Below are 21,602 nucleotides of genomic sequence, written 5' to 3' on the forward strand. Positions count from 1 at the left end.
TTTTACCTTCTTTCCCTTTTTTTTTTTTTTATATCTTTCGTTGATTGATATATCCACGATCGTAGGTAACGCAGAAAATCGTGGGGCAGATACTTACGGAGATTTACGCGTGCGTTATGACGCCAGTTTAGTATCGCGTAAACGTGGGTAATCGCGACGAGTCGATGCGAAACGATCGCTGCGGAACATCGAAACGAAGCGTCGAATTTAGGAGAATTATTTCGTTAATTGATACCGCACGGTTTGAATTCCGTTCCCTGAAATCGTAGTTTGTTGGTAACTATTTCGAGGCCGGGATTGATCATACTACGCACCATTCAGTGTACAATGGCTACAGAACGTATCGATACACCGTTGTATTTATCACAGCATTTACATATTAGCTAATTACGTCTAAGCTTATTAAACTTCGTATCATTTAATGGAACTTTCATACGATTATTATTATGACGTTCTTTCTTTTTATTTATTAAACTTTCAAAATATTCCTCGTAATGAATTATATGACTTTACGTTAGCGTTTACATAAAGTTCTTACGTTGCAACTTTATTATGTCTCACTTTGGTGCGTGACATTTTAAGCGCCAATTGTAAAAAGCTTAAATTTGGAAATTACATTCGTCTTAAGAAAACGATATACTTAAGAACATGCGTCAATATCTGGCTTATAAACTATCGGATACTCGTGGATACAGCGTGTGTTTTCTTAGATTCTTTATTAGATCAACTCTAGAGGAATTAAACGAAGAACGTAGCTAGATTATCATTTGATATTATGAAATATAGAAGCCGATACAAAAACACTTCATTGTAAAGTAGGAGTATGTGCCAATACTTTTTATAGTAGCTGTAAGTATATATTATATTACTGGCGTGTGTGTTTGTTAAAGGTGCAGGTAGATATGTACGTTGGTAAACTTTTATTAGTCCTTCTTTTTTATTACCATCATATATTTGATCTCGTGCTGAATCGTTGAATTTGTTCAATTTGTTGTACGTGCGATTGGATTATAGATATTTCAATATCGATTGACGTTGATGTTTCTAAACGTCGTTAAAATGGCAACCAGATTGCTATCAAATCGTTCTCTCAGCTGTGGAGCAGAATTTTGCAAAAGGTTAGATGAATCGATATCGATTTGTGTAGGACGAGTAATTGAATAATTTCCAATAATGGAAATTTTAATAGTAAAAGGTATTGAAATTTCTATAACGACTCGAACAACATTTTTCGTCTATTATGACATTTTATCGTTCGACCATAAAGTCACTTTATTGTCTATAAAGTAACTTTATTATCTGTCGTATAATAATTTATCAATTAATAATACTAGTAAATAGATAGGTTACGAATTGAAGCTTATGGATTTCTTATAATAATCTTCTTATAATTTTTTAATTTTAAGGTAAATAAAGGAATCAAATAACTTGTAATTTGTCAAATTTCATTTGCTTCATCATCGAATTTGTTCCTGTTATATGCATCACAAGCAAATTCATTGCTACTGGTAATTTATAATTTACGACTTGTGACTTGTAAAATTTCACTGTATCACAGTATCAGTTCAATTATGCGAGGAAGTTTTGCAATAGAGATTTCTCTATTTTCTTCTTGTATAACTGTCACGTGCATTTTTGTTATATTCCTTAACTTTTTCGCAAAGTAGTTTCTTAAGAGAGACCAGTCGTGTAATGTGTATGTATAGTACCGTAAACGTTTTATCTCAAAATGTAGTATACATAACATAGGAATTTATTACACATCAACAGCTAAAATTACAAACTTTATAGTATCTGTAATAAAGAATCCAAAAAAATGTTGACAAGAAAACAAATATTTTTTATCTCGTTTGTTCTATATTTCTCTTCATTTTATTGCACTGTGAAAGAGTTAAACACAGAAGACTATTTCACCTCGATATCGAAACATAAATATTCTTATCCATTTATTAAAAGATTATTTGCTAACGCATTTCGTGTGCAAAATACACTCTTCTTTTTATATATGTCTTATACTAAAACGAATCTGTGAACAGCAATAAGTAGTATATTTATATACGAGTTTCGTTAATAAAAAAAAGTATATTAGAAGGTATATTGCTGTGTTCTTATATAATTATATTTAGAAATAAAGACATTAATTGAATATGAAATTGTACGATTGTTAACAAATTCGAAGATCGAACGGAATTGGATGAAGCGTATTCTTTTTTCTTTTTAATACCGAGATACAATATTTTTCATACAGTAAAAATTTTTAAAATTCTTTTATTTCGGTCTCGTCGTTTATCAAGGTCAAATGTCAATTTCTCAATTTTTATCAGCATCAGTGCTTATGTAACAATGTAAATCAATCGAACATTGTTTTACTTCTTTACGTACTCGACAATAAAAAAAACCACCAAAGTTTTGTCGAAAAATTATCGATCTTTTGACTTTTATGATTTTGTGGAAATAGGTGATGCTTTAGTCATCCGTTCGTGATCATTTGAAAGGGTAAATCCTCTATTTTCACCTCGCCAAGTTGATTCGTCCGATCGGGGTGAGAAATGAGAAAATGAAAATGCTTGTCGTTCGATTTCACGTTTCTAAGAAGTTAAAAAACTTTTTTTGCGACACGAGTCATTATGGATACGAAGATTGGAACCTTTATAGAAAAGGAAAATGGAAAGAAAAACAGATAAAATTCCTGCTATGTTGATCTAAATGGATTTTTTAGATTTATCGTAGCTTTTGCGTTTTTTTCAATTCTTTTTTAATTATACGAATTTTTTAAATCATCTAAATGAATGAACGGTGATCTGTAACGCGATAGTAATGATGTTAACAAATTATAAAATTATACAAATTCGACAAATCTATTCACGATATTATGTCATATATAGAAGAAAAAAGATAGATAAATAGATAAATTTGTGAAAAAAAAATAATAGACCGGGACAAAGTTTTCCTTTTTCTTTTATATACGACATAATATCGTGAATAGATTTTTCAAATATATGAGGAAAACACTAAGAGCTAATATGTACCTAGCATAAACTTCTCATATTTACCAAAGAATAAATTACGAAGAATCTGAAATATCTACGTTATCCTTCTCAGAGGGAATACATAAATCTTTTAAACGATGGAAAAACTTCCGCGAGTAACAGCAGAGAAAAAGAAAGGAAATAATATTTAAAACGATTCGATAGCCATTGCTGATAAGGAGCACGTTAATGTTTTTCTCGGGCAGAAAAATTTACAGTAGCTGCGGCCGCAAGAAATGTTACGAAAAACAGATAGCGCATTAACATGGTAACGTTTGGTACGGTGCATCGCACCATATGAAAAATAGAATTATCTTTCACGATATTTTAACCGGACTGTGTTTGCGTGCGTTGCGTGAACAAGCGTGAATTTCAACATGCCGCGTCGTGAAAATCGGGCGAAAAATATCGCTTCGGCCCGTGTTCTAACCGGTACTGGTGGTGGGAGCGTTGTGGATGTGTGAATCGTTGAATTACATTCGAATAAAAAGTTAAATGGAAACGGTTATAAAAATAACAATAAACTGTAAATGTTTCGATGTCGAGCGAAACACTTTCGCGATCGCGCGGTATGAAAAGGGGCAATTAAGCCAAGTTTAACTTTCAGTGACGTATAAAAAGCGTGCCGAGCAATTTTACACCATACACTGTTTGGTCTTTCACGCGGATGCGAATTTTTTATCGTTCTATTTCCCCCCCGGAATTCTGCAACTTTTTAAAAAACCGTCCTTTGCGAGCATATATATGTAAATCCGCGCCAACGGAACGAGGTGTGACTCGTTTTGTATTAAGAATTTATTTGTACGCCACCGTTACGGCGTGTTAAGTTGATAACTTAACAGTTTAACTTGCTTCACCGTTATTGCGTTAATACTTCTTTTTAGTCGGCCAACAATTTCGCCTGTTCTCGTATATGCGCGTCGGTGCACTACTATGTGTCTTCATTACGTTATTAAATACTTCTTTTAACGAACAAAGGTAATCTTATTATTGACGTTCAAAATCACGTTAAATATATAATATGTAGCAACATAAAGGATTAGTGTGTTTCTTTTCGAAATGCTTAAGTACAGCTATTTAAAATAGCGAAATTATTTCAACAGATCAATGATATTATCGTTATCAGACGCGTATAACTTTTGAAAATTGAATTAATAGGATCGATGAAATCATAAATAGCGTGAGAAATTTCTCTTTTTTCAAAATCGTTTCTCAGTGATGTGTCTTTTTATCGGATTCTACATTTCGTTTCTATGGTATATCGTATTTTGATAATCATACGCAAATACCATTACGTAACACGAAATTCGATATACTTGGACATAATTGATTAATATGTGAATGCAGTCATGAATACAGCGGTGTACAAATACCTTTTGTAGCCATTGTATAGAATATCTGATAAACCCGCTATGATAGTTTTGTACGTCCACGTTGAAACAGCTCTATCGTCATCGACCTTTCAGTATCGAATTTGTTGGAGAAGTTTCTCCAAAAGATTAGAAAATATGCCTGTATTCTGTATCGATAGCAACGATAGCATTTTGTATCGTGTGGTTAATCGTGACTTTCAAACTTTTCTTCGAAGCGAACTACTTACGTACTATCGTGTCGTATACTTTGGTGTGTGAAGTGGATAGACGCAATCTAAGCAGCGATCTATATAACGTAAAATGTTTATAATAGATAGAAATAGATGCCAAATCGAGACATAATGTTAAAATATAGTTGGCGTGTCGCATCTTATCTCTTATTGCTTGTAATTGAGTACTTATGTATATCATTGGCTGCGTGAGCCAAATCTCAAACTGACAACGTGCCTCTTTACATTCCCTTCATTTCGTGCGTAACAAACCACGCTATTTGAACATTTGCAATTAAAATACCAACATCGTACGTTTTATAATATCACTGCTTCGTTATTCGACAAACGCTCTTTTTACCGTGTTTCAACAAATCGATTGTTTAATAAAAAAAAAAATTGGTTTAATTGATAGTAAGGATTTTACTTACAGTAATGTTCGTATCGAATTGTCAAAATTTATCGTTTAATATTACGAGTTTGAATATTTCGATCTTTGGCAATTGTACAAACATTTTTGGTTTATAAAAAAGCGTCGATCTGTAATTAATATTGGAAAAATTTCAAAATACACTTTACGCATGTTGAAGATTATTTATAGTAGATAATGTGTTTTTGTTATTTGAGATTTTCATCGTATCCTATATATCGATATCGTAGCAATAATTTTAGGTATTACACCGTTGAAAATAGAATATCGAAATGTTAGTTCGGTTCGTTAATTATAAATATCGTCGGTACTTCATTTCGACGATACACTTTGATGATTAAAGACGATGATACCGCGTTTATATAGGTTTTCATTATCTATGTAGATTATCTACCAACATTAATATTAATCAATATTATCTATTGCGTTATCTTTCTCCTTATTTATATATATTAATGAAATACAAATGGTCGTGGAAAAATCTTGATATTACTTGAATGGAACTATTATATGCTTAATCTATAGTTACTGGAAACTAATTTAATTTCATTACTGTTTTATTCATGAAATTAATTTCTATCTTTCTCGGCAGTTGAGTTATTTTTTTCGTTAGTAATTCGTAGTTACGTTACACGTTTTTGAAATATTTATCTTCGTAATGATCGAATTTAAAGAAATTATGAAATCACCATCGTATTTTATAATTTAGATAAAAAATTATAAATTATAAATTTATTAATATGGATTATAAATGATAAATTACCTACAAGGAATTCCTAGTTGTTTGATACAAATTAGACAAATTTATATTCCATTTATATCCAGCGAATAGAATCGCCGAAAATTGTTTATTTAGATTATGAAACTCTGCGTACTTTGATTAATTTTGTTCGTATGTTTATTAACATAGAAGACATCGACTATATTACGATTAAATATTCGACAAGTAAAGGTGAAATTCTTATTTGTGAAATAAAAAATCCTCAAACTGCGTACTACAATAAAATATGTGCTTACTGGAATCTTAAGGAACTCGTAAAAAAGTTTAGACCTCCTTAAACTCTTGTACTTTCTTTTTATAGCAATCTAAAAGTTATACTTTTCTCTTAGCTGTTCGCTTTTGTAACCCATTGTTACACTTTCCAATTTTATACTTCAACACCTTTCACTTCATTTCATTTCACTTTGCAATTTAGTAAATCTACGAAATTACCAACATGAAATACATATTTTACATCAAATCGACGAATCGATGAATCTTTTGTTTTGGTTTCACAACTCGTGGAATTTTAATTATTTCCCTGTAAACATCGGTGATAATTACATTTAATTAATTCCTTTTCGAAGCAATAACGTTCACCTATTGACGCAAAAGAAGTGAAAAATATGCAATTGGAACAGATTTGTCATAACGTTGCAGAATAAAAACAGAATAATGTAAAAATGATATAATTGTCATAAATGATTCGCAAGTAGTTTCTTATCCTCCATTATACGTTATAAAGTGCTATATTGTTACGTTAGTACTTAAATATCGCACGGTACTTTTATTATTTGCTCATAACTATCGGTGCAATTGGAATTATTAATAAATTATACAAAATTCCACTGTGTTAGTTTTCATTAACTTTGAATCATCATTTACATGTTTTATCTCGAAAGTATAATGGAGTTAATCGATTTATAAGAAGCGTATTCCGAAAATTTGCCGCGGCTGTTAATTTTCAAAGAACATCATTGCGTGTTATTATTTTTAAATTAATTATTGACAAATAAATTGAAAATCTACCGTACTTTATAATTTCTCTGTTATTGACTAACATGAATATTTCATTGTCGAGCGATCGTCTAATTAATTTAAGTAGTATATGTTTAACTTTGCTAAATTTACGTAGGGCATTGAATATTAGAGATGCTTCGATTGTCCAAATAATCCAATCATGGATTATCCAACGACAATTATGAGAAATTTATCCCTTAATTATCAATTATCTAAATGTGTAAACCAAAGTTCCAACTTATCGTAGATGAAACAATACAAAACAAACAAATGCATAATATACAATTAATGAAACAATTCGCCAATTACAGGAAGTAACTATTTTTACGTCTGCGCATCACCTATCTCCAGCGTGCCTTTTTATTTTTCTTCAAAAACGAATTATCATATTTAAATTCGTAACCAGACCAGAATATGAAGTTGCAGGACAAGAAGTTATTGCACACATACGCGTGGTTAGAAATTAGCATACAACCCAAACAATAGTCTGGAACACGCAATTAGCGCTAAAAGTAGTCTCGCTACGTATCGTGGCTTATTAATATTGCGAATAATTGACTGCTCAAATACTTCGGTGATCTTCACGAAGTACATGCCTCCACTAAACATCCAGCAACTTTCACTACCCATTTTCAGATCAGCTTTAAATTTTATCGATACACGTAAATATAGTTGAGCTTCGTTACGACGCCAACGAGATTTTAAGATATTTTGTACGATATGTACGTAACAATTTTCTAGGTCTGTTCGAATACTCTCGCGAGCCACTGAAACATTACGCGTCTTAACCCGAATTTACACTGTGTCGCTTTGGAGGAGAACGGCGAATGAACGCTGCTTTCATTCTTGTCTCATTCGTATCGTAGACGAGATGTCGTAGGAAGCGGTGTCGATTGTGCGACGCTTGAGACGAGATATCTTGCGCATCTTTTTACCAAATTACCGAATTTGCGCTGTTTCACTTTGCAGGAGCACGGAGGATGAATGCCACTTTCGTTCTTCGTACGCGGATAAATCAAAGATGAAAGCAGCATTCACCGTGCTTCTCCAAAGTGAAACAACGCAAATTCGGCTTTGGTAGAAAGATACGCGGGATATCTGGTCCCAAGCATCGCACAATCGACACCGCTTCCTGGAATAAGCCGCGAATGGTTAAATTCCTCCGCGAACTTTGCGAATAGCCCAATACACGTACGAAGCTTGCGTGAAATTTGCTAAAGCTGAACGACCATAAACCGGCAGAGGGATTAGGGTACCCGCGGCGAGGCGAAGCGCCATCGAGCGCAGCTGACGAGCCGATCGCGTGGCCGGTCTCGCGAAAAGTCTCTCTTCCTCGCGCGCGCGTGCGCGCTTCGTGAAAGCAGATTCGCGAGCAGGAAGAGCGGCTCGCAGCCGTTTATCGTGCGCGCATAATCTAATTGCGTAGCTAGCCGGCGAACTGTTTAACATTAAACCGATTGCACGGTTTAGTCACAGTCCCGGCGTCGGGACATGCGTGCGTGAGCGCCGTTCTAAACGGATTGACCCAAAGAAAACCTCTGAAATGACATAAATAACGGAGACATGCACACGGTGCCGGGCTTATGTAACGCGATGTACGTACAAAAGCCGCGGGAAAAGTCCGACGAAGAAACGCCTTTGATCGAAACCACCGTAGCCACTGGCCGTTCTCCAGGAAAATGAAATTCCGCCTAACGCTAACGAGAATTATGGGCATTGGTTTCGAAAATTTCCTTGTCTTGTCTTCTCTTGAAGCGCTCGTCTTCTTTCGTCCGCGAAATTCGACCATTTCCAAGCAAAGCTGGTTATATACTCGTGCACGATTCAGTTAATCGATATTATTAGCGGAATTTTGCAAATTACCAATACCAGTAGATTTCCTTTCGTCGGAAAGATTTTACGTTTTTCTCGGTCTTCTTGTGAACGAAATGCTTCTTGAAAATCGAAACGTGGGATAAATCGTCGATGAATGTCGCACGCTTTTCAAGTATTATATTCTTCGGCGAGGAGAAGGTCTTGTTAAAAGAATGACACACTCGTTTCTTTTTCAATCGATACGTCGCATGTTGAACTACAAGCGATATTTGTCGCAAACGGTTGTAGGTTGGCAAAAGTACGTAATAATAATTCTTTACGCATTTGGTCCAAACAAACGCGTAAACTGACAGATAGTATAAACGTAAAAAGTGTGGAGAAATGTGTGCTTCTTTTTTTAATAAGACTCGTAAGAGTTGCACGTTAGAAAGTGCAAAGGGAAGATTGCGAAATAGAGCGAGGGGCGTGAAGCAAAGGTCAGCTAGAAGCATCGTAGCACGCTTAATTTGCGAGAAACCTGCAAGTTCCTGATATTCTTCTCCTGATTAAAGGCTACAGCTTTTTATACATCCAGCTTACTTCTCGGCTCGCGTGTCTTTGTTTCGTTGCAGGTGTCTTTTGAGCGAATTTGTGGAAAATGAAGTTTACGTTGCTGAGTACGTTCCTGATACAATAATTTAGGACGTGTTAATGAAAATGAGAAGGAGAAAACGAGGGACGAAGAAATACATGGGAACATACAAATTGACAGAAACTGTAATATGAAAAATGAATTAAGAGTTTAAGAAATAAAAGAATTGAAATCTGTGTACGAACAATGTCAAGGACGTTAAAATATACCAAGTAGAGTTCACGTTTCACGAAGCATTAATTTTTGCAAGAAATATACGACGATATTATATGGTTTTACAACCGTGTTCTTTGGTAGCTCCTTGGCGCGAAGACAGCGCAACATGGTGATGATATGGTTGCCATCGACAGGGTGCTGTGTTTCTATAAAATCACCAATTCTGACAACACGTATCCCGTCCATATACTAATTTCTATCTAATTTTTATAAAGTACAATAGATTTCGGTGATATTTGTTAAATTAAAGCCAATTAAATTTGTCCATAAAAATATTCTAATGTTCATCTAATATGCACGACTGGGTCTCAGCAGATATTCCATGTGTCTTAAAAATTAGAGTAAAGTAAATAACGATCTGTTCTCGAATTTATCGCACTAACTATAGAATACTCGTGATAGATCTAACGTTACGTTATGTAAAAAAATATTACAAATGTTAAATTCTATAAAAAACAAAATGCAACAAAGTGAAGCACTGTACTATTTTTAAAACGTATTATACATCGTATCACTGTATCGTGCAATTTTCATTTTAAAGTATAAAAAAATTCGGTACACGCGGAAAATTATTTTCGTTAAGAAGAGTTATTTTCTTGATCGTACCAACATAACAAGTCATACAAAATGCTATCGTTAGAAACTTTGTAATCGCATATTTAATTCCTCGCTAAAGTTAGCGAAGAAACATAAATTATAGCATTCTTGACATTCGTGTAGTCATATAAGTTTAGTCTAAACACTATTCGCATACACACCGAACGTTGTATAAGTATAAATATTACGGAGCTTAGGGATCGTTACGAACCAGTCGTAATTTAGAGTTTGCAAGTTCTTATAAATGCTTGCGATTGCTTCAACCATTATTAAGTATGTTTAGCAGAGGTACCTTCTCATAACAAACTTTACGAACGTGTAAATACATACGCAACACTCCTATACATCCAGAGTTCGGGTTATTAAATGAAAACCGAACTGGTAATAATAGTTAATAAAGTTTGGTTTATTATTCTTTGTAACGTTTGATCGCAGGATATTCGGTTATCGATTGTATTAATTAAATTCGTAATTTCGAGAAATTTAATTATTTAAAAAATGCAAGAGTAACGCGGTAAACAGGCAATCGGTAACTTTCAATTAAAAGCTAATAATTTTAACATTTAGTTTCAAATTTAAAGATACGCGGGCGTTTGCATTTTGCCAAAATATCTTCATTACCAAGTATTACTTTCAGCCATCGAAAACTTGCTAATTACCACTAAATTACATAAAACTCGCCCTAAATTTATCGTATTCATCATAATTAATTCCGAACAACATATTAGCAAACTAGGGGAGCAAAAATAATTAACCAACCACCGCTATCCACTCTGTCCCTAAACGGAATTCGAAAACGCTCTTTCCCACAACTTCGATTTATCATCAACCCCAAAATTCGAACTATAAATTTAATCGAGTAATAGCAATGAATTTTTTATAATTACCCAACCTTCTGGCAAAAGACAACTTACTATCAATAAAAGATAACTTTTTTTTACTTGAATGTACCAACGTTAAAGATACACACACACACACACATATATATATGTGTTGCTTTAAAATGAATCCTAAGACGAGAAGTAAAAAGTTTCGTACCATACCGATAACTTTACGTTTATCAATTTTTATATTTTTCATCGTAGTTCGAATGGACTTCGATTTGTTATCTCGTACTAATTCGAAATTCTAACGAGCTCATCCCTTCTCTTCGATTCGATTATCGAACTTGCTTTAAAATCGATAAATATCTCGATATTTTTAAGTTTACGGACATTAATTAAATTAACGTAAATAAAGTTAGAAAACAAGTACATATCAAACTATGTAAAGACCATCTATTTTTTTATTAAATAAAAACTCTCCGAAAAAGATTCACTCGGAAGTAGGTTATTAATGATTCAGCGTAACGTTTCACTGTTTACCATGTCGCTGACACAAGCTGGAGCATCTCGATGAAATAATCACACGGTATTCAACGATGACGTTGTTGCTGTACATTCATCGTAACTTTGAAGGTTTCCGGTGCTAGCGAATGTTATAGTCTGAAAATGATCAATGTAATTACAGCATGTTGCTATATTTAGATGGACGATAACCGTGATAGTCGTAGTACGCTTAATACCTGCACGGTGGCAGAGATAGAGTCGCAAAAGCCGATGTTTAACTTTAATGAAATCATTTTTCTTGCTCGTACACCCCTTGAGTATCAGTCGATGCCGGTGCTCAAATTAGCGGCGTCATCGTTTCTTTTCTCCTTCCATGGCACTCAACACGCGTGTATAGTAAGCATTCCTGGCGGATTTCACGCGGGTAAAGTTTGCGAAGTAGCCGCCGGGCAAATTTAGCCGCAAGCTCTAATTAAAACGCGCCGAAGTTTCCGGAGCACGCGAAGAATATTCAACGCGGTTTTTCACGCGGCTCATGGACGAACGCATAGCCAGCGAGTTTGCAAATGTTGTTGGAGTGCGTGAAATCTGTTCCCTGTTGAACATTTTAGATTTTATTTACAATTTTATTAGAAATTATTCACGCACCTATAGTTGCCCGTAAAAGCATTCCAACTCTTTTGGCTGTTCTTTACACGATATACGAAACATTTTGAAATTTTACCAGCACCGTAACGAGACCCGATTCTCGTGACTCTGTCGAGACAGTTTGAAACAAGTCTGGAAATTACGAACAGGTGTCGAGAGTAGCTTGCTGCGAAACATCAAAAAAATATGATTTATTTTCAACGTTCTTTCCAATCGATGTATTCCATTATCGAATTCTACGTTTTAATATCGCAACTACGAAAGCTAATTCCAGGAATTCGCTTAATATTTCTTTCGTGAAATATCAGGTACTCGATCCTTCTCAATTTTCCCAACTTTCTTACTTGGATGCGCCACTATTGCTCGATCTCTGAAAGAAAACAACCGATTAATTTCCACAAGCTTATTCACAGAGCAGTCGTTATAAATCTGGCAGTAAATGAAAAAAAAAGTATTCCTCGCGTCGTTTCCCTCGTCGATTTTTAAATTTACGAAGGCGATCGGTACGGTCTTCTCGACCCACTTGATCTTTAATCGATTAATCATGCGCTAAGATTTCGCTGCGGTGAACCAAGTTCAGATAAACGAAATTCTGTTGCGATTCCAAAATCACAGTGATGATGAACGTTTTGCCGCTGTTTTCCATAATCTAGCGATACAAGGCAGCTTGGTAAATCGGTTTAATTAAAAGTTTCATTGCCCAAATAACAAGGCTGTTGTCGAGTAACGCGCAAGCGTTAGGCATTTCTCGGCGTATTATTCAAACGTCGAACGACCGGTAATCCCACGGTAATTTTGTCACGCGTTAAAATATTATTTTCTTTTTTTTTTTTTTCTTTTGTTATTACGATACACCGTTCCGTGTATTATCACGTAGAGGTTGTGCCGCGTTATCAGAGGTTCCAGAGGAATCACGCGAGCATCGCTCGGTGCTAGCACACGCCATCGCGCGCGCATATCCATCCGCCGATATATCACGCGAACACGCGCGTCCACGCGGGCTTCGTGGCGTGGATAATTACATACGTGTAAGTGCACATGGCTGCGACACGTGCGTGTACCGTGTTCACGCGTTCTAAGTCTCGTTCAGATTAGTTATGTTGCCTAAATTCAAGGTAGGCTTAAAATAATTTAACTGTCGGATGTACGGTTTGATTTTGAAACCTTTCCAGTTTATTTCGTTAAACGAAGAAGACGCGTTATCTCGTCAGTCAGATTTCCAATCACTCGGGCATAATTGTAATTTTCTTATCTATATCTCTGTTATTTTCTGTTGAAAATAAGCTGTATTGTATTTGTATTTGGAAGAATTAAAGTTCACTCTCTGTTAATTGATTGTAGAAATTGATGGTAAACGATAATCTGATTAACACACGAGTCATGCGAATAGTTAAAGAAATTCCAAGACATATCTGAAGCTCAGTTTGTTTAAACTTATCGAGGGGTAAATAGATCATATAATTAGAGTTTACTGATTCTCCTGACTATGTGATTGTAATTTTTCATCGTTATAGTACAAGTTCACGTTCCGATAGGCGGATTCGATTAACACCAGTTCCGTTGATCGGACAGCAGCTAATATTTCGTTCCGATGAATGGAATATCACGGTAAATAGCAGATTCACGTTGGTAAAGCGGTTCCGTATCACCTAAATACAAATAACGTGTACGATGGCTCGCCAAAGTATTTGAACATGTTATACGTGTTATAGGTAACATTTTGAAATTTCATTAGCACCGTAACATGAATTATCATGATCGTATAGACGAAGTTTGAAAGAAATCTGAAAATCGCAAAAGTATATTTGAACAGTCGACTATCCATTATATAAATAATTCTCCGTATTCATCGGAGTCACCTTTGACAGTCATTCATTCGCGAGTTTCTTTTAAATTTCACCAGATGTTTCGTGCAGCGCGGATAATGTATTCCATAAAATAAAAGATTTTACATTTCATAAGTGTTATAAAAAGTTTCTACAAGTGTCTGAATGCTTTCATGAATCATACATATACTCATACATACGCATACGCGTATAACTTAACGAACTCAACGAAACTTTGGACATGCCAGCGAATAAATAGCAAACTGACTGCCTCACGATCGTCCAAGAAATAACGAAAGATAAGAGCGCGCGGTATCGTCAGCCGATATCGGTCGTGCATCTTTCGCGGATGCGTGTTCCGTGGCCAGAATTAAACGATGACCGCGCGTAGTTAAGAAACGCGCGCCGCGTTCGAATAAATCCCGCGACGCCTCTCCGACCAACGAACGAACGACTGCGCGTACTTCGCGCTTCCGCGGACGCTGATTTATGCCGCAGGAAATTGCGATAGCGACGGTGCCGCGACTACACGCGCTTTTCCACCATGCGGACAGGGAATTCCAATTTAGACGTCCACGGTACTTTTTCGCGAGGAAATCGTGATTTACCGGCGGAGGAACGATCGGCCGTGTTGCGTAACGGTGCCTGATCGTTTTGGCACGATCACAGGTGTTTTATCAGCGACTATGCGAATGGCTAACGAACGTTAGGATCGCTTTGAAGTTCGGCAATTGGGAATAAAATTTACATTTTTCACGCAGATCCTCTATGTTTCCACGGACGAAGAAGATGAATAAATTGGATATCGCGAGGGTCATTGGTGACCGATAGTTGGGTTGCTAATGGCGCTATGTTGGCTATCGATGACTAACGATGTAAGAATTTAGTCGATAAATTAACTTCAATTTTTTAAACGTATTTGTGACTCCAGTTAATCTTTTGCACTGAAGAAACGGTCGTAATGTATGTTTAACATTATACAACGGTGGACGAAACAACGTTTGTGAAGGAGAAAGTATACAACGATATCGTTCATTTTTTTTAAATATACGATACGCACATACGGAACAAACGATTGTCATCGATGCGATGGAAGAAATATTTTGGCACAAAAGTTACCTTTTTTAGAAATATTTTGGATGTATCGTTTTTCATCTTTTTTGTTTACGAAGCCAGAGGTCGAAGCTTGGATATTACTTCGTAGCTGCGAAATCGCGCATCTGCTCTGTGCCCTCCGTAATAACATCGTGTCGTAAACCCGCAGTGTACACATCGGCAATCAGTGGATGGAATTTTGGGTTAGTTTGGCAGGTGGATGTGCGAGGAGGAGTGTTGGACGAGTCGTAGGAAGGGGTAAAACAGCAACTGTCATTTGCGTTCGAGTATTTTTTATAATGCAACAAACACGTTCAACATTCAGATTTCTCAAATAGAAATTTTCTGACGTTTTTTCTTATAACAATTTGTAAGGATTTTTCACGCAACGTTTTCATAATTTGCAAACACGTTTGCGTAGTTCGTATAATCGAGTTTGGAACAAAGTCGTTTTTGTACCTCGCCAAGAGATTGGTGCCTCGAGAAGGGTGTTTTATAGTCGACCATCGCGCGAAACTCACCAATGCTCGAGCTTGATTTTCACAAGCACGAGCGCCAACGTACCAACTTCTTTGCGTTCCTGGTACGAAACTTGCAAAGTACCGTTTGCATCTTCGTTAAACGATATCCAAGATGTTCTAATTTAACGTTTACTTTGAACTATTTTAATTAATCAAGTATTAGAACTTAATTGACTATGTGGAACGTAAAAACTAACTCTACGTGATTGCGTAAAATTATCGATACTGTTCAACTAGTTTGGTATCGTTGAATCGTAGGTGACTCGCGATCATTCGGGTTGACTTATTTGTTCGAACGATACCTCGTTTTAATAGCGTTTATCGCGTACAACGTAGAATATATAGGAAATAAAATAGCTTCAACTTAAATCACCTGACTCAAACAATAGCATTCGCGTAACTCAGAAGTATCAATATTGGATTTAACGCGATAATACTACGCAAAAACAGAACATGTGGATGTTGATCGACTAACTAATTAACCCGGACTGTACAATTTATCCCAAGCTTCGCCGATCGCCCAGTTCCCTTTCCTTTTAACCGAGCGATCGAAACCTCTCTCTGATGAACGCGCAGCTCCCAATGCGAATGAAAACACACGGGTGTCGCGCGAGCAACTAACCCCGGAAACTTCAACAACGAAGCAGTGAACAAGCGCGGCCGACAATGAGCACGCGAGCGACGCGTAAAATGAGGGAAAGAAAAAAAAATATGAAAGAAACACGCATAGAAAATATGAAAAGAGAGAAAGAGTAGAAACGAGGGATGAAAAAGAACAGCGAAAAAAAAACGAAAGAGGGAAAGAAACGTTCAAGATGAACGCAACAAGAGCCGAAGAGTTAACACACGGACCGGTACAAATGTTTCTTCTGCAGCAGGGTTGCGGGGTGCAGTTCAGACATGGGAAGTGAGCATTACTGCCTGAGGTGGAACAATCATCAGAGCAACTTGCTGGGTGTGTTCAGTCAACTGCTGGAGTCGGAGTCGCTGGTGGACGTGACACTGGCGTGCACGGAGGGACCTTCGATACGTGCCCACAAGGTAGTCCTCTCCGCGTGCTCCAGCTATTTCCAGGCCCTATTCCTCGACCACCCGAACCGCCACCCCATAGTCATCCTAAAGGACGTACGTTTCGCCGAGCTACGTACCCTCGTCGACTTCATGTACAAGGGCGAAGTAAACGTCGAGTACTGCCAGCTATCGGCCCTCCTAAAGACAGCGGAGAGCCTTAAGGTGAAGGGTCTAGCGGATATGACGAACATCAACGCGGCGGTAGCGTCGAGGGACGAGCAACAACAGCAGCAGCAGCAACAACAGCAACAACAGCAGCAGCAACCGCAACAACAACAGCAGCAACAACAACAACACACGAGCACATCCGAGGGTATACAACGCGAGACATCGCGAGAACATCACCGTGAACGTGAAAGTATAAAGGAAGCGAGCAATAAGGAGAGAGACAGGGAAGGAAATACATCCGGTGGCACGGGTTTGCCATCGGCAGGAGTGAAAGAATGCGAGCAACCCCAACAAAACGTAGCCCAACCACCCACCAGCGAGTCGACCGAGGCGGTAGACATGACGGATTGTCCGGCATCGCCCACCGGACCCGGTAGCCCTTGTCCAGGACCTTTGGCCCTTGATCGACCTAGGAGGGATTCCGAAGATGCCGCAAGTTTAGAAGAAACGAGGGGTTCCCTTAGTCCGATCTCGGTGCACAGTGGACCGTCGGATATGAGTCTAAGTAACAATACAGGAAGCACGCCTGGCGTGCTACCGTTGAACTTACCACAGAGCCGGCTTCCGTCCCCGCACAGTACAGAGCCTCTCGCGGGTCCGTCGGGGTTACCCCCGGTCCAACAAGTTCCACTTGTGAGTACAATTTTTATTCTCTTTATATCTGTATAGCATATTTATGGATTGAAAGATTCGAGCAGAATGTTTAACGTATTTGCCGCGAAAGAGACCAACTGATGGAATATTTACGTTACTATGGACGACTATTATGATCGAGACGCAGCGAATGTGTTAAAAAGAGAAATATAAAACGTTAATGGTTTATGAAATATACGAAGACCACAGAGATATTTAATTCGTGCAGATTCTGAAAGTAGTAGATCGCCGAGGAATATTTAATAGTTTATCAAACAACGAGTTATTATATCCTTGTTACCTGCAAATCATTCTTCGTTTAAAATGGAAAATTTTGTGGATAGATTTGAAATTATGAAGTATTTGCAGAAGTTTTTTCTTTTGACTGTAATACTTGTAATTTTGTATGTCTGATACATTTTTGTATTTTATCGTTGTACGTGTATTCTATTCCATCACTGAAAATGTGTATCATTGCGCAAGAAACAACGCGTGCGAAGTTGTATTTGAAAATATTCGTTGGCAACAAATTTTACAAATAAACGAGATCGGAGCAATCGATTTTGTTAACAAATTTTTAACGCGAAAGCTGCATAACGCTAAGTGGAAGCATTAGACGTTTAATTTCCAGACATTCTACAACGTGTATAGTAGAACCTTCAGTTTCCGAACAAAGCATGGTCGGTCGGATAAAAGAATTTTTATATAACGAGATGTTTATCTTTCCTTATAGAGATTATTCTATACATCGAAAGGTATAGTATCGGTGTCGCTAGAATGTGTAATAAGATCTATTAATTATCTATGTTTTATTAATTACTTGTAGGACTTTTGTTCTTTCTGTTGCTGAATCGTGGTAACCTTTTGACGCGTTAAATTGTATCTGAAACTGTGTAAAACTTCTTTTTCTAGTATCATATACCTTATATAGTATATATAAGTGCTACGGAATGAGAATGCTTTCAACGTAATACATTTTTGCGACTTTTGCGTCACTCTGACCATTTCCCACCTTTTGAAGTATCTTGCGTTTCGTTTCAAAAGTTAGTATCATACGTTGCCTCTTTGATGCTATTACACACTGTGTATTAACACGTCCACCGTCTACATCACGCACATTTACGATATGTATATGATACCGACTTGAACGCTGGATCCAAATTAAACATCATCGAATTTAGAAGTGGAATTCAGAATTAAAAATTCGACGTTATTTCATACGACAGACACTTGTGAAATTTTAAACCATAAATTTTGTATTTTTGAATGTTATTGATTAGCATGCGAAGCAATAAGCAATGAAAATCCAGTAGATAGCGATACGTGTAAAACATTCTGAAGTCAAACAAATTAACTTCTCTTTTCGTAAATTTCGCAATTTTCAATTACCTCCGAGATGCTTAGTATCCAGTATCTCAAGAATCAATGATCTACTTCCATGAAATTATTTCTCGTAAGAAGTAGATGGATAAAAATAATATTTTGCATTTTTTAATTCATACGTTGGTCGATATAGTTTTTGAACGACGTATACGTATACTGCAGGTTCTACTGTACATCGGTCATTACATTTTTAACTTACATGTTATTTCTATCCTGCGTTAAGTAATGTAGCCAAGAGGTACATACAAACACTTTTAACCGCTTGCTTTCCAATCGAACAACTTTGTCCCGTTTACATAATATTGTCTATCTGTCTGGAATAATTAATCAAGTTAATCGTATTCGGGCTTCTTCTAGAACGTAGTACAATACATAAATGCTAATGATTTGGGGCGCGGTTGGCCCAGGCAAGCCAGTTCATACTTTTCCCAATAGCATCGACAGCTATCCAATTATTACTTTGACGTGAACCCGATGTTCGTTTGCAGTCGTTAAAAAAAGAGATGGACTGGGAAAGGTCGACCGAAGAGCGCAGTGCGAGCAGCGAAATATCCACGGATTACAGACTCCCACCAGATCCGGTGAGTTTCCCTCTTTCTCCGTACTATATATTCCAATTTATTGACTACTTTTTATTCTCGTACTTTCTCTTTACTCTGCATTTATATATCGATTACGGTTATCGCCGGTTGTGTATCGCCGGTCGCGCTCGACTCATCTGCAATCGCATACACACGACGGCATTACCATTGGATTGTGGATGAGCTGATGCGAATCTTTCAAAAAAAAAAAAAATAAAAAGAAAGAAAAATATATTAAGACATTAGTAATAAAGTATAAAAGAAAAAATAGAGAAATAGAAACGTCTACAATTTGTTGGATCTCGATGAATCTTGTGTCGTACGAAGATTACGACGAATCGTTCGTTTACGTGCTACTCGTTAACGACACCACTGGTGTTGACAAGAGTCCGTAAGATCGTTCGGGCAATGACGAATTTGTCGTTCGATTAGCTCGAACAACGTTTCAACATGATCCATTTTATCTATCTATCTATTTATATCTATTTTTTGTTTGCCTATCTATCCATCGCCGATAGATAGACAGACATACATTATATTTCGAGTTCACTTGCATGTGGGTCTATTGCATGCGTGCCCAAGTGCTTTGCTGTTTGCTGCTCTCCCCGCTAATTTTGAAAGTGATCGTGTCATTAACAGAGTCGCTAGTCGTCCTGACCGAGAGTAGAGTGTGATCGGAGATGTTCGATAACGAAAAAAAAAAAAAAAAAAAAGAAAAAAGAATACGATACAAAGAAAAAACCGTTCATCCCCCCCTTTGAAGTACGATGGGACTTTTGTATTTGTGTTAGTGATTTCCAAGGATGCATCACGTGACAGTGTTAACGGTTCATTGACCAGAGCGCAAAGTTCGATCCTGATCGAGCTCGAATTCGATCGACGTTCACGAGAAGAACAGTTCAGAAGTACACACGTACATCCTTCGTTGACTTGAGATTCGAGGTTTACGTTACGATACACCCGACTTTACGCATATACGATATCTCGTGTTCCCTTTTTTGAGAATCTTGCATAGACGTGATAGGACGTTTAAAGTAAGAAAGAAAAAAAGAAAAAAGAAAAAAGAAAAGAACAGACTCACTAAAGAGACAAGCGTAATGACAAATTGGACCTAGCCGCTTGCCGATCGTTCTAGCTTAAGTGCCCCGTAAGAAAGATCTTCGTCGAGACGCGCTGCGCAGAAGGAGATCAATCGTGCATGCTCGTCTATCTTTGACGAACGTATTATCTTCTTTTCCAAACTAATTCACTTCTCCATGCTCCGTGCATACGTCCTGTCTTCTGTCTGTCTTTCTCTTTCATTCCTCTGTTTCTCTCGCTCCTCTCGTTCTTTTCTAACTAATCCATTTACGCGATTGTCCAACCTCTCTCTTTTCGCTATTTTCGTGCGTCTGTCGATTCCTTAGCGCGCTGTTTTTCCATCGATCTTCTTGTATCTCTACGTCTTCTTGCTCTAACTTTTCCTGCCTCTTCTCTGTTCTCGTGAAAACGGAAAAAGAAAGTCGAGTAATAACCCATATGATCCTTTGGAAACCGTGAAACCTGCCCCCATCCCGATGGTCCTTGGAATCGTGAATCCTGCCTTCCAATTGGATTTCCACGGTTCGACGGGCTGAAACGAATCACGTTGATAAAATCGTGATCCGTGACGGTACCTTCGGACGTTTCTTTCTTCCTCTGGAAATCGAAGGAAAACCGGCGCGTAACACGTACTACGTTCTTCCTGTTCGTCCCATCCTGCCAGCCTGTCTTGCTAGCTCACTGTCAAGAAGTTGACCTTCGTTTTTGGCCATGGTTGTTTTTTACTACATTTTTATATATATATATATATGTATATACATATATATACACGACATATATATTACGCAATACATATATATCGTTACATACATGTACTGATATTATGTGCAAGTTACATATATATATTCTCACGTTCGATATACATATATATGTATACATATATATATCTATCGTTTATACATATACAAATTATATTGACATTCATTATATTACCATTTGTTACTTTGTAATATTTGTATTTCGATTTGTCGTTTTTTTGGATTGAGTGCAATGCCTTTTGCTGCGGCGAGCCCTTTTTACGCCGCAGTGGCCATCTTGGCCCCGGTTACTACCAATGATCGTGTATAAGCAAAAAGATTTTTGGAAAATATAAAGATAAAAAGAGATACGCAAAAAGAAAATGAAAAAAAAAGAACGGAAAAATCGGAGGAGGGACGAGGGGTGACGGGTGGGCTGTTGTTGTTCTTG

General features: G+C 37.0%; 1 protein-coding gene across 3 annotated transcripts in view; it reads left to right on the forward strand.

Annotated features, from left to right (window-relative positions):
* The window catches only part of LOC117204248 (zinc finger protein 628-like), a 103,838-nt gene that overhangs the window by 19,620 nt on the left and 62,616 nt on the right, over window positions 1–21,602 (forward strand). For 2 of the 3 annotated variants that reach the window (XM_033441458.1, XM_033441460.1), the window contains exons 2-3: window positions 16,374–17,370; window positions 19,242–19,334. In XM_033441458.1, coding sequence (XP_033297349.1) covers window positions 16,399–17,370; window positions 19,242–19,334 — 1,065 coding nt within the window. In that variant the 5' untranslated portion in view covers window positions 16,374–16,398. The remainder of the gene's footprint in view (window positions 1–16,373; window positions 17,371–19,241; window positions 19,335–21,602) is intronic. The other variant, XM_033441459.1, reaches the window with a different exon arrangement.

The sequence above is a fragment of the Bombus bifarius genome, unplaced genomic scaffold (genome assembly GCF_011952205.1).
Source record: "Bombus bifarius isolate JDL3187 unplaced genomic scaffold, Bbif_JDL3187 scf7180000007977, whole genome shotgun sequence".
NCBI classification, from domain to species: domain Eukaryota; kingdom Metazoa; phylum Arthropoda; class Insecta; order Hymenoptera; family Apidae; genus Bombus; species Bombus bifarius.